Source organism: Oncorhynchus gorbuscha, linkage group LG15 (genome assembly GCF_021184085.1).
Source record: "Oncorhynchus gorbuscha isolate QuinsamMale2020 ecotype Even-year linkage group LG15, OgorEven_v1.0, whole genome shotgun sequence".
NCBI lineage: Eukaryota > Metazoa > Chordata > Actinopteri > Salmoniformes > Salmonidae > Oncorhynchus > Oncorhynchus gorbuscha.
This window is the reverse complement of record NC_060187.1, coordinates 45,636,654-45,651,345: the sequence shown is the minus strand read 5'-3', so window position 1 is coordinate 45,651,345 and position 14,692 is coordinate 45,636,654. Positions and strand designations below refer to the sequence as shown.

General features: G+C 42.1%; 1 protein-coding gene across 4 annotated transcripts in view; it reads left to right on the top strand.

The window, feature by feature from the left end:
- The window catches only part of LOC123997378 (rab GTPase-activating protein 1-like), a 173,795-nt gene that overhangs the window by 120,167 nt on the left and 38,936 nt on the right, over window positions 1-14,692 (top strand). For all 4 annotated transcript variants that reach the window (XM_046301540.1, XM_046301539.1, XM_046301541.1 and 1 more), the window contains exons 14-16: window positions 4,186-4,299; window positions 11,293-11,367; window positions 13,877-14,002. In XM_046301540.1, coding sequence (XP_046157496.1) covers window positions 4,186-4,299; window positions 11,293-11,367; window positions 13,877-14,002 — 315 coding nt within the window. The remainder of the gene's footprint in view (window positions 1-4,185; window positions 4,300-11,292; window positions 11,368-13,876; window positions 14,003-14,692) is intronic.

Genomic DNA, 14,692 nt, shown 5'->3' with positions numbered 1-14,692 from the left:
GTAGTACCCAATTCCCCGGCGCATCTAGCATGAGACGCTAGCGGCACTTGAGGTTTGCACCCGACTGACTTACCACCGGCTCTGGTTACAGAGTGAGCTTGTCGGGGAATGAGGCGATGGGGTGTGGAGGTGTTAGCTGCGAGGCAGAGGGCGGTGCTTGACTTGGCAAAATCAGCACTTTTTATTTCGGGGTGGTAAATGGGTTACCTGCCTGTGTTGCTCGGTGAGGCTGAGTAATGCCTTGTCTTGCCAACAGGCCCCCGAGCTGCAATTAGAAGAGCTCTTCCTCTCTCTCTTTCTCTTTTTTTGTTTCTGTCTCCTTTTCTGTCACTGTCTACCCCCCACTCCAGACAGTTACTCCAAAGGGACTAGCAAGACAGCATGAGTCTCACTCCCTCTCTCTCACACACACACACCACTCTGATCTTATCCTGCCTCCGTTAATGATTTTTAAATTCCTGCATATTTATTATGTCATGTAGCGTAACGTGGTTCGTTGGGCTTCCGACCTTGTGTGAAACTGTTATGACGAGTGGGTGGAAGGGGGTGTTAGTGTGTGTGTCTGTGTCTCGAGAAACCTGAATGTTCTCTTTATGATAAGATTGTGTGGGGGAGGGGATGTCTTCGAGCCCCTGGTAAATCTAGGTCACCCATAGTGCCACAAAGTGTTCCTACCATAACCATCCAGTACAGTATCCAGTGCGAGTGTGACGGAAGCGGATCGGTAGCACCACCACCTGCGTTCTACTGTACCTTTCCGCCGACCCACGGATCATTTAGACAAAGGCCCGACTCCAAGCCCTTTGAATCGACTGATGAAATAAGTCCTGCACTAAGCAGCTTCAGGAAAATGGCCCCCTCTTTTGAAGTGATGAGGAACACACACGTGCACACCAATGATGCATATAAACTCTGGATTGCTGATGCTATGTATTAGCCGGTGAGAGGCTTTGAAGCCACCGGTCGGCCATCTTGGCACTCCCCAGTAGGAGCAGTCCTCCATTGGAATGAATGGGATCCTGCAGTATTTCAAGGACAACATGACATATTTTAGTATTTTTATTATAGTGGGGACAGTAATATTAGAACTTTCCAGAAATTGTATTTGAAAGAATTTTCTAAATATATGTTTTCATTTCTTATTTTTTATCTTTAGCTCACGTAATACCATTTTAAAAGTAAGCCGTTTTTATTTAACCTTTTATTTAACTAGGCAAGTCAGTTAAGACTTGCCTAGTTCATTATATTAAGGGATCTGTAATTGAATACTTGTGGCTAAAATAAATATATACATTAATAAATGCATATTTAGAGCTTCCCAAAAATGTTGACAATGGTGAGGGAATGCCAAGATGGAGGCGTGCTGCCTTCAAAACATTGGCCCCCTGTCAGTGGTCTAGTGTGCGTGTATAAATCCTTGGTGCACACAATCGTGCATGCTCTCATGTGAGCGTGCACATATACATACATAATATATGCCCACACATCTCACATGTATATTGTACGCAGGCAAGCACGCATTGCCAATATCATTTGACCAATGCACAAGTGTGCACGCACCCGAATCCAGCCTCACCACATCCTGACGGCTATCCCTTTTATCGCTCCCTTTCTTCGAGTGCAGGGATGACAAGCCAGTGGCACGGATGCAGAGACACCAAGGACTTTGTATCGGAGGGGGTAGCTCATCTGAAGAGTGACTCAGAGAGAGGAGACCTACTGTAGCCTTATTTACTGCCATTAGTTGACTAATGACGCTTTTAATTTGTAGTGACATGCGCCGTTAATTTAATCAAACTGTTTACAACTGGCCCTGTCAACGAGATTCCTCCAGACCCAGATTGATGTTGTCATGGTGCTGCACTTTGTTTAATTATTGGCCTGCTAAAATAGTGGCGTGGGAGGGTGGGTTGTTGAGCGGCAGAGTGCTTGTATGTTTCATGTGCATGCGAGTACATGTGCATGCTAGTATCTACGCTATTATTACGCTCATATTATTATCATCTCTTTGGTGTTTGAGCTTGTAATGAAAGCATATCAAATGTTTAGTTCCAACCTACCCATAATGCATTGTCATACCTCCCCCTCCTCGTGTCCAATCTCGTTAAAGCGTTACAGGTTGTTGTGTGCCAGGCTGGCAGCGACAGTCAAGCCCTTCAACTGTCTGTTGTTGTTTGCTTCCTGAAATGAAATGAATCAGTTGCCCCCTAAACTGTTCTTAGCGTATTGGCCCGATATATGGAGAAAGCTACTAGCTACACACATCCAATTAGCATTAGCTGTGCAGAAACAGCTGAAACACAGCAGTGTCCTAACCCAGTACTCCTTGAGCAACACTTTACTTAAAGCCTGCAGGTATCATACAATACTTTAGAACTTGGCATAAACATGTTATAATGTATTATAAGGCTTCATTAGGCTGTATTCTGATTCTCCGTCTGGGGTTATGGGCAATATCTACCTAATGTGAGCTGAATTTAATTTTAGCCTGTGTGTTGGTGATGCCAGGCTGTGCCCAGTCCTATTGGGTTGAGACAGTTTCTCTGTTGTTTTTTCCCCTGATGAGGGGGGTGAAGACCGAATGTTCCCCTGTGGCACCGCTGCTGACAACCGTTTGACATTTGATCTTTTGGCCTGCTGTGACTCCATTGGCTCTTAAAGGCTCAATATAGTCACTGCAAATCATGGCCCAGAGTCTTATGAAATCCAACCCTGCTATGACTGGGCCTCTGAGAATTGTCTGAAATATCGTTCTTTTCCCACTGGAAGAAGGAATTATTGAATTAATGTATTTAGCTGAACACTTAGTGAGACACAAAAGGAAACTCAAGGGTATGTTAATATAAAATTGCTCTTTAATCAGATCTTTTGGGGAAATTGTACCTCATCCTGGAAATGCTGGAGACCGGCTTTGATTGAAAAAGACCCCAATTCCCCACTTCTAACAAAGAGCTAAAGAGAGAGGGGGAGAGGGAGATCAAGCCCAAATAAATACGCTTTCTGTTGGAGATGGAGAACGAGGGAATCGACAAAACGCGCAGTCAGCAGTGCCTTCCTCCACTTCACTTTAACTCCATTACACACAATTGAGTGTCATTTACTTCAGTGCGTTTGTTGCAGGTTGGCATTTATTGAGATGACTCATATACTGGAGGCAGCTCTGCAGAGTGGTCACTAGCTGGCACAGCCACGAAGTCATGAAATCTGATTTTAAACCTTAACCATACTGCTAACCCTAATGCCTTGCCCTAACCTTAAATGAACACCAAAAATCTCAACCCATAAAAATGAATTTGTACGATATTGACTTTGCAGCTAGCCCATCTAGCAGAAACCGCTCCGTTCTGCCTCCGGGGCAAGACTCATGACAATGAACGTCAATCTGCACATTTGTTTTGACTCGCGCGCCTCTCAAACCTGCAAAGGCTGGCCTGTCTGGCAGTCTGTCTTCTATGGTACACAAGTGAGCTACAGAGAGGGCGAATGAGAACGACAGTGTATTTTCCTCGTTCTTTCTCGCGCACTCTGTCACACGCACGTGTATAAGCGCACAGTCCATCTCACACACACACAGGCACAGCAGTCAGAGCCGTCAGGGTGCCGGGGCCTGTTTTATCTGCAGCTCACAGTGGGTAGTGTGAAAATGCCAGGCCGCCAGTCATCCTGGAGGAAGTGCTGCGCTGCAGATTAGAAGCCCAAGCTGCAGCAGCTGAGTGGAATGGGACACCACCGGGCGACGCTCACACAGCAAACGTTCTGAAAACCAGAAAATATCATTATCTCTCTCTTTCTCCTCCTTGGTCCGCTCCCTCTCTCTCGTTCTCTCTTGCTCGCTCAGGTTGTTCCTCAGGGGATGTTTTCCTTGTGCGTACTGTAGATATTTGAATAACACACGCAATATGGTTGATTTCAGATCAATTGTGTCCAATAGTCAAAGTTCCTCTCTTTGACTATGATTCTGGTTGTCTCTACTGAATGACTGGAACAGCTCGCTAGTCTGTTGAAGCTGATCTGCTTTGACACCAATGGAAGCCGTACCTTTCTTCGTACATGCGAATGTGTGGTGCACGTGCATCTGTGTAAAGCGGTTTGTGGGGTCACACCGAGTTCTATTTCTTATGTGGTAGGTGAATGTAGCCTTAAGCGTATAAAGGCATAAAACAGTCCTTGTGTTGTGTGTTGCAGGACTCTGCCCAGGACGGTGTGATCACCAGAGACATCCACCGGACGTTCCCCGCTCACGACTACTTCAAAGACACTGATGGAGACGGGCAGGATTCCCTTTACAAGATCTGTAAGGTACGGATGGATGGCACTCTTAAAAAATGTTTTAAAAAATATTTGTTTGTGGGTCTTTTCTGTGTTTTGTTGTTTTCTTAGGGTTTGGTAGTGAAGAGGAGACAGGAAAGATATGAGTATGAGTCAGGCCAGTGGGTGGGGATACCTGTTTCGATGTTTCTGTACCACTAAATCTATCCAGGATCACTCGCCAGAGCACCTAACAGCTTACCTTGTATGTTAAACTTGGATACGAATAAATAAGTACACAGACCCAGACCTGGGTTCAAATACTATTGAAAATCATTGCAAATACTTAATCTGTGCTTGATTGAGCTTGACTTGCTTAATGGACCAATAGAAAAGTCCCCAAACTGCAAACCCCATTCATCCAGCACTCCAAGCAGGCTAGATCTTACTTTCAATGTATTTGAAAGATTTCAAATACTATTTGAACCCAGGTCTGCGCAGAACTATAAATTATAAACTGACATGTACAAGCAAACACAAACCACACAATACTGTGCACACCAAGTTGCCATAGTAAAACCTATTGGGACGCACAGATGCGGTAGCGGACTTTGTGACTTGCTTTTAGAGTTCGGAAACAAGCTACACAAATCCAATGTATGTTTTTACGAGTCCAGAATGAAGCTACGTGTGTCCCACATATCGTTTTTCAGACAACACAGAAGCATGCTGTGGAGCAAATGTTGAGTGTCAGAAAGCCTCATCATCCTCTGTTACCATCTAGGCCAGTTGAGTGCCAGGCTCTCATTTGTATGCAAATACATGTAGATTGCCTCTTGATAAGGTTGGCTACATCCTGAAGAGACACACTTTTGTCTCCCATTTTCTTCCTAAAGTGTTTTATTTTAGGTGAGTTCAATGTACCTGTGATGTCCTTGTGAAGGATTGGGGTCAGGGTGAGTATGGGAAGAAAAAAAAACAGCTGCAGGCTGTTCTACAGCCCCTCCCCATGTCCCAAAAAATATAATTCATTACGATCTAAAAGGCTAAAACTGATCGTAGATCAGCACGTTTTATGAGTACAGGCCCAGGTATAGAGGAAACAACAGGGTGACAATGTGAACATTAGGTCAAATTCTCCAGCATTCTCTCATCACGTGATTGGTTGTACCCACTGTTCCTAGGCCATCATTGTATATAAGAATTTGTTCTGAACTGACTTGCCTAATTAAATAAAATAAAAAAATTGGTCCGACTGTCAAATAGGGATGTTGTCTATCACGGCCACCCCCATCCGAATGGGGACACTCCATCAAACTTTTCTCTATCCCGAGACAGCCTGGCGAGGTATAGCTCCGGGGGTGGCAGTTAAGCGTTGCGGTTAAGAGCGCTGGGCCAGTAACCGAAAGGTTGCTGGTTCGAATCCTCAAGCTTACAAGGTGAACAATCTGTTGGTGTGCCCTTGAGCAAGGCTCTAAGCTATAATTGCTCCTCTAAGTCGATCTGGATAAGGTTGTCTGCTAATGACTAAAATGTAATTAAACTTTCATGTGAATTCTTTGCCAAACAGAAAACCAATTGAATTGGTGAAAAGCCCATATTTCATTTTCATATTAAAAGCAATGGAGGGCGATTCAAGATACCCTTGTAAAGCTTGTTACAGCAAGCAAGATGCATGGAAATGTCAATTTCAATCCATTTTGTTAAGGTTAGCCGTTAACGCCAAGGTTAGCCGTTAACGCCAATAATTATGCCACTACATGGCATGAATGGTCATGATGACAACTGACGGCAACCCTTTATACAATACGAGCGGTGTTCTAACTTTAGATAGGTATGGTTGCTCAACTTCAATTTTCGTGCAAGGCTCCAATTGACATCAATGAATGCTTATCTCAATTCTGAATCGGGCCCTTTGATGGTACGAGTCACAAGCCAGGTAGTTACGTAGCAGCTTTTGTATTCCATTATGTCACGCTTAGGACATGGTTATGTAGACCCCGTAGGACAGAGGGTTCGAGTGAAGTCAAATGTATGCACTAGTAGGGCAGAAGAATCAAATAGTAGTGCACTATTTTGTAGAATAGAGTGTTATGAGATGTAACCTAAGTACATATTGTCGTCTTTCCCTACAGTAAAAGACGACAATAGATTTTAGGAGGGTGTTACGCCAACTGCTTACCGACTGCTGTTCTTTTAAGAAGACTTGTGCAGGGATCTCTCTCTCTCCCTCTGTTGTTAAATCTGCCCTTTGAAAACAGGGCTTTGCGTAGCTTTCCATCTCTTGATTGGCACAGCCAGATTAAAGTCGCTCAGGCAAAGACAGTCCCGAAAGGGTTTCAGCAAGAAACGGGAGGGCCGAGGCAGTCTCCTCAGGAAATATGCTTTCTATGCTGTTCATCTCCCAACTCAACATGTACTATCAGTGCGACAGCTGGTTATACTATATAGTCTAGGCCAGAGATTTTTGAACTGGGTCCTGCAGGGGGTCTGATTTTGTTTATAAAAAAAATATATATATTATTTATTATTATTAATATCGCTAGCTGCCACATAATACGATTTTGGATAACATTTTTATGTTGCTTTCTCTGTGTCCAGTAAGTTAGAGGTAGTTTCACGAGCCAATGCTAACTAGTGTTAGCGCAATGACTGGAAGTCTGAAGGAACAGTTGGCATGCTAGCTGTTCCTGTTCATCTGACTGGGGGGGGGGGGGGATAAGACTTGCCAAAATCTAACTATCCGGTTAATATGGCTGAAATTACAGTCAATGGAGATTATTATAGGTATTTTGTCTGTATATAAAATTTTTAGGTGGGCCGTCTAAATATGAATTTGAGATGGGAGAACAGTTTCACTATCAACTTAAATGACCAAAACCAGATAGAAAGCATGCAGAAAATATATATTTAAATATATACAGTGCATTCGGAAAGTATTCAGACCCCTTGACTTTTTCCACATTTTGTTACGTTACAGCCTTACTCTCAAAGATTAAATAAATCATGTTCCTCATCAATACCCCATAATGACAAAGGGAAAACAGTTTTTTAGAAATGTTTGCAAATGTAAAAAAAAAAAAAAAAAAGTACCTTATTTATTCAGATCTGTTGCTATGAGACTCGAAATTGAGCTCAGGTGCCTCCTGTTTCCATTGATCTTTATTTTATTTAATTTATTAACCAGGTAGGTCAGTTGAGAACAAGTTCTCATTTACAACTGCGACCTGGATAAGATAAAGATAAAGCAAAGCAGTGCAACAAAAACAACACAGTTACACATGGGATAAACAATCGCACAGTCAATAACACAAAATAAAAATATGTATTCAGTGTGTGCAAATGAAGTAAGGAGGTAAGGCAATAAATAGGCCAGTAGTGGCAAAGTAATTACAATTTAGCAATTTGCACTGGAGTGATATCATCCTTGAGATGTTTTTACAACTTGATTGGAGTCCACCTGTGGCAAATTAAATTGATTGGACCTGATTTGGAATGGCACACCTGTCTATAGAAGGTCCTATAGTTGACAGTGTATGTCGGAGCAAAAATCAAGCCATGAGGTCAAAGGGATTGTCCGTAGAACTCCAAGACAGGATTGTGACGAGGCACAGATCTGTGGAAGGGTACCAAAAAATGTCTGCAGCATTGAAGGTCCCCAAGAACACAGTGCCCTCCATTATTCTTAAATGGAAGTAGTTTGGAACCACCAAGACTCTTCCTAGAGCTGGCTGCCCAGTCAAAATGAGCAATCCTGGGGGAAGGGCCTTGCTCAGGGAGGTGACCAAGAACGCGATGCTCACTCTGACAAAGCTCCAGAGTTCCTCTGTGGAGATGGGAGAACCTTCCAGAAGGACAACCATCTCTGCAGCACTCCACCAATCAGGCCTTTATAGTGGAGTGGCCAGACAGAAGCCACTCCTCAGTAAAAGGACCCTGACAGTTTGCTTGGAGTTTGCCAAAAGGCGCCTTAAGGACTCTGACCATGAGAAACAAGATTCTCTGGTCTGATGAAACCAAGATTGAACATCTGGAGGAAACTTGGCACCATCCCTTTGGTGAAGCATGGTGGTGGCAGCATCATGCTGTGGTGATTTTTCAGTGGGTGAGAGACTCATCAGGATCAAGGGAAAGATGAACAGAGCAAAGTACAGAGCGATCCTAGATGAAAACCTGCTCCAGTGCCTTCCGGACCTCAGGCTGGGGCGACGGTTCACCTTCCAACAGGACAATGACCCTAAGCACACAGTCAATACAATGCAGGAGTGGCTTCTAGACACGTTTCTGAATGTCCTTGAGTGGCCCAGCCAGAGCCGGGACTTGAACACGGTCGAACATCTCTGGACAAACCTGAAAATAGCTGTGCAGCGACGCTCCCCATCCAACCTGACAGAGCTTGAGAGGGTCTGCAGAGAAGAATGGGACTCCCCAAATACAGGTGTGCCAAGCTTGTAGCAACATACCCAAGAAGGCTTGAGTCTGTAATCGCTGCCAAATGTGCTAAAACAGAGTACTGAGTAAAGGGTCTGAATACTTGTAAATGTGATATTTCAATTTCCTTTTTTATTAATTTGCAAATTCTTTAAAAAAAAAAGTTTTTGCTTTGTCATATTTTATTTGATCCATTTTAGAATAAGGGTGTAACGTAACAAAATGTGGAAAAAGTCAACACTTCCCGAATGCACTGTATATATATATTTTTAAAATAATATCTTTGAGAATTAACAATCAAATAAAAGCTAGGCAGCCGGGGAGAATCACACACTGTGATTGCTGGAAATTAGCTTCAAAACGGCAACATTTTCTCTCATCCTAATGGAAAAATGTATATTGCAGAAAAGTAGCTTTACAACAGCAACATTCTCTCTATGTCGCCAACATATAGTACCATTACCTTTCTAATAGACTACAGTTCCTTCAGAAACTATTCACACCCCTTGACTTGTTTCACATTGGTTGTGAAACAAATGTTCAGGTGTAAAAATGTCATATAAGTTGCATGAACTCTCTGTGCAATAATAGTGTTTAACATGATTTTTTTGAAGGACTACCTCATCTCTGCACCCCACTCATACAATTATCTGTAAGTTCCCTCAGTCTAGCAGTGAATTTCAAACACAGATTGAACCACAAAGACCAGGGATGTTTTCCAATGCCTCACAAAGAAGGGCACGTATTGGTAGATGGGTAAAAAGAAAATAAAGCAGATATTGAATATCCCTTTGAGCATGGTGATGAATATTAATTACACTTTGGATGATGTATATATACACCCAGTCACTACAAAGATACAGGCATCCTTAATAACTCAGTTTCCGGAGTGGAAGGAAACCGCTCAGAGATTTCACCATGAGGCCAATTGTTACTTTAAAACAGTTAGTTTAATTTCTGTGATAGGAGATAACTGAGGATCAACAACATTGTAATTACTCCACAATACTAACATAGTTGACAGAGTGAAAAGAAAGCATGTACAGAATAAAAATATTCCAAAACATGCATCCTGTGTCAAAGAAATTAAATATAAAGACTTATGTTTGGGGCAAATCCAATACATCACTGAGTACCACTCTTTATATTTTCACGCATGGTGGTGGCTGCATCATGTTATGAGTATGCTTGTCATCGGCAAGGACTAGGGAGTTTAAGAATGAAAACAAACGGAATAGAGCTAAGCACAGTTAAAGTCCTAGAGGAAAACTGGGTTCAGTCTGCCTCTGACACTGGGAGACACATTCACCTTTCAGCAGGACAATAACCTAAAACACATGTCCAAATATACAGTGGAGTTGCTTAACGTGACCATTTTCCTGAGTGGCCTAGTTACAGTTTTGAATTAAATCGGCTTGAAAATCTATGGCAAGACTTGAAAAGGGCTGTCTAGCAATGATCGACAACCAACTTGACATAGCTTGAATATTTTTTTAAAGAATGTTTCTTGATATTGTACAATCCAGCTGTGCAAGGCTCTTAGACTTACTCAGAAATACTCACAGCTGTTATCGCTGTCAAAGGTGATTCTAACATGTATTAACTCATGGGGTGGAATACTTATGAAATCCAGATATATTAGTGTTTATTTTTCATGTTTTGTTTTACACATTTTTGAATTTTTCGTACACTTTGACATTCGAGTAATTTGTGTAAATCGTTGGCAAAAAATTACAATTAAATATGTTTTAATCCCACGTTATAACACAACAAAATGTGGAAGAAGTCGAGGGGTGTGAATACTTTTTGAAGGCACAGTATGTTACTTTACACTTCTTCTTCCAATGAACTGTGGGGAGGTCAAAATAATGGCAATGTCTACCAAATCTATTCATTTGAAAATGTTGATTATTTCTATCGGTGTAGTTGAATGGGAGGTGGCAGGTTAAAGAAGGATTTTTAATCATCGAGAAAATTGAGACATGGATTGTGTATGTGTGGCATTCAGAGGGTGAATGGGCAAGACAAAAGATTTAAGTGCCTTTGAACGAGATATGGTAGTAGGTGGCAGGCGCACCGGTTTGTGTCAAGAACTGCAATGCTTCTGGGTTTTTCACATTTCCCGTGTGTATGAAAAATGGTCCACCACCCAAAGGACAGCCAGCCAACTTGACACAACATGTTAACAATTAGAGTCAACATGGGCCAGCATCCCTGTGGAACGCTTTCGACGCCTTGTAGAGTCCATGCCCCGACAAATTGAGGCTGTTCTCAGGGCAAAGGAGGGGGGTGCAACTCAATATTATTAAGGCGTTCTTAATGTTTCGTATACTCTGTTTTTGTCTAGAACTGTGAAACTGCACAGGTTGAGCAAGTTGAAAACACAAACAACAAACGGAACACCTTAACATGTCAAAAGGACTTTCTCTCTGAAACACTGAAATGCCTGTTGAATGCCAGAGATTTGGGAATTGACAGTAAACATTTAGTGTCACATTTTTACAAATAACTTGTTCAGTATGTTACATGCATGCTATACAAAGGTTTCTTGTTCATTGTTTGATATGAAGTACCTATTGCCTAACATTGTCCCCTCTCCGCTCTGTGTTCCAGGCCTATTCAGTCTACGATGAGGAGATTGGCTACTGTCAGGGACAGTCCTTCCTGGCTGCTGTACTACTACTGCATGTATGTGGGGGATCAAATGTCAATACAATGTCTATGGAACCACAGAGACGAGTTGAGACTGAAGTCTACCCAAACAGTTCCAACAAAAATCTACAAAGACACATTTTTTTTTAAAGTGTTGAATTGGCTCTGTGAAAATATTGCACTTATCCTGAGTGCACTTATTAACAGCCTGTATTAGGACTGATAGTGAGAACAATGGACAGGGAATGAAGGAAAGTTTTGGTTGAGCAGAGGGAGGAGTGAATAGATAAACAACAGGCTAGTAAATCTGACAGGAGGATGACTGGAAAAAAGAGAGAGGGGTGAAGGAGAGACGACGTGAGAGAGAGGGAGGTGGGAAGGAGGGGGAGAGAGAAAGAGATGGATTGAGAAATGTGGAGAGGGACAAGTGCAGAGAGGATGAGTAATAAAGAAGAAATGGAGGGAGAGGAGGAGGGGGGGGATCCCCTTTGGGAGGCAGGGGAAGTGTCAGGAATATTAATGGCTGCGCCTGTCTCAGCCCAGGACACACACACTGTCACCCAGATTAAATACCCACTGCTCTGTGTGGGTGGGTGTATTTCTCTCACGCACATTCTCTCTTTTGCTCTCACTCTCACACATTGAAGAGGGGGGTGGACATAATCACACCCCGTGTATTTCACACTGACACTCCCACCTTCTGGCTTTTTTTTCAAACCCACCAGATTCTCACCTTGCTTCTCTTACTCACACACCTCATCCTCCTTTCTGTTTAAGTCCCTCTCTCACTCTCCTCTTTTGCTCCAACCGTCTCCCAACTATTCCCAAGTGGGACAAAGAATGTTTGGAGGAAACGTCCCTCTTTAATCCACAGACAGACAACACTTTCAAGTGACAATAAATTCCACCAAGAATTTATCCTACTTATGTTTGTGGCAGTGCATTGTTTATTGAGAAAAGCCATAGAGATTAAGTGTCGACATTATATTTATCTTAACTACAGTTTGGACATGCCTACTCATTCCAGGGTTTTTATTTATTTTTTACTTTTTTTCTACATTGTAATCACCTAAAACATGTTCAACAAATCTAAATATATTTTATATTTGAGATTCTTCAAAGTAGCCACCCTTTGCCTTGATGACAGCTTTGCACACTCTTGGCATTCTCTCAACCAGCTTCATGAGGTAGTCACCAGGAATGCATTTAAATTAACAGGTGTCCATATTATGACAAGAACAGCTCAAATAAGCAAAGAGAAACAACAGTCCATCATTACTTTAAGACATGAAGGTCAGTCAATCATGAACATTTCAAGAACTTTGACATTTCTTGAAGTGTAGTCGCAAAAACCATCAAGCGCTATGATGAAACTGGCTCTCATGAGGACGGCCACAGGAAAGGAAGACCCAGATTTACCTTTGTTGCAGAGGATACATTAATTCGACTTACCAGCCTCAGAAATCGCAGTCCAAATAAATGCTTCAGTGTTCAAGTAACAGACACATCTCAACATTGACTGTTCAGAGGAGAATGCGTGAATCAAATTGCTGCAAAGATACCACTACTAAAGGACACCAATAAGAAGAAGAGACTTGCTTGGGCCACAACATGAGCAATGGACATTAAACCGGTGGACATCTGTCGTTTGGTCTGATGAGTCCAAATTTGCGATTTGGGGTTCCACCCGCCGTGTCTTTGTGGGACGCAGAGTAGATGAACGGATGATCTCTGCATGTGTGGTTCCCATCGTGAAGCATGGAAGAGTAGATGTGATGGTGTGGGGGTGCTTTGCTGGTGCTTTGCTAGTGACACTGTCAGTGAATTATGTGGAATTCAAGGCACACTTAACCAGCATGGCTACCACAGCATTCTGCAACGATACGCCATCCCATCTGGTATGCGCTTAGTGGGACTATCATTTGTTTTTAACAGGATGATGACCCAAAACACTCCTCCAGGCTGTGTAAGGGCTACTGAGTGATGGAGTGCTGCATCAGATGACCTGGCTTCCATAATCACCCGAACTCAACCCCAATTGAGATGGTTTGGGATGAGTTGGACCACAAGAGTGAAGGAAAAATAGCCAACAAGTGCTCAGCATATGTGGGAACTCCTTCAAGACTGTTGGAAAATAATTCCAGGTGAAGCTGGTTGAGAGAATGCCAAGAGTGTGCAAAGCTGTCAAGGCAAAGGGTGGCTACTTTGAAGAATATAAAATAGAACATATTTTGATTTAACACTTTTTGGTTACTACATGATTCCATATGTGTTATTTCATAGTATTGATGTCTTAACTATTATTCTACAAAGTTGATTTTTTTTTTTTTAAATAAAGAAAAGACCTTGAATGAGTGGGTGTGTCCAAACTTTTGACTGGCACTGTATACCACCTCTTCTTGTTTTACGTTGACATTTCTAAAATCAAATAAGTCAAGGAATAGAAGGAAACAACTTGACCTCCCGTTTCTTACACATCTTCCGTCATCCCGCTTTTCATATTCTAGCTAACCCTCCTCTGGTTCTGTTTGCCCTGTGTCTGTAGATGCCTGAGGAGCAGGCATTCTGTGTGCTGGTGAAGATCATGTATGAGTACGGCCTGAGGGAGCTCTACAAGAAGAACTTTGAGGACCTGCACTGCAAGTTCTACCAGCTAGAACGACTGCTTCAGGTTAGCATTCTTATCTTAGTGTGTGTGTATGTGCGCACGTCATCAGCACAGTGATGTAAAGTACTTAAGTAAAAAAATACTTTAAAGTACTACTTAAGTAGTTTTATGGGGTATCTGTACTTAAAAATAAATTGTTGGACTACTTTTACTTTTGCTTCCCTACATTCCTAAAGAAAATAAAGTACTTTTTTACTCCATACATTTTGACACCCATGTCAGAGAGTAGGAGTGTTTCACTGGCTATCCGTAAATAAATAAAAATAAACACAAAAATGGTGCAGTCTGGTTTGCTTATTATAAGGAATTTGAAATTATTTATACTTTTACTACTTATATTTTAGCAAATACATTTACTTTTGATACTTCAGTATATTTAAAACCAAATACTTTTATTAAAGTACTATTTTACTAGGTGACCTTCACTTTTATTTGAGTAAGTTCGATGCACCTTATTAGGAACACTGACTGACTCTATTCTTGTAAGTGCATTGAATTGGAGTTTAATTTGGTACTGAAATCCACTTTAGCCTCCTAAGTAGGCTTTTTTCAGCACCAAGCTGCACTGGGTTAGTATTGACAAGCACCCAAGGCTAAGGAGTATGAGCATTGATCGCTAAGGGTTGGCATACAGATGGAAGGAAGCCAGTGTTCACAGTAAAGAGTGTCTGCATCCAACTATTTAGGGCAGGG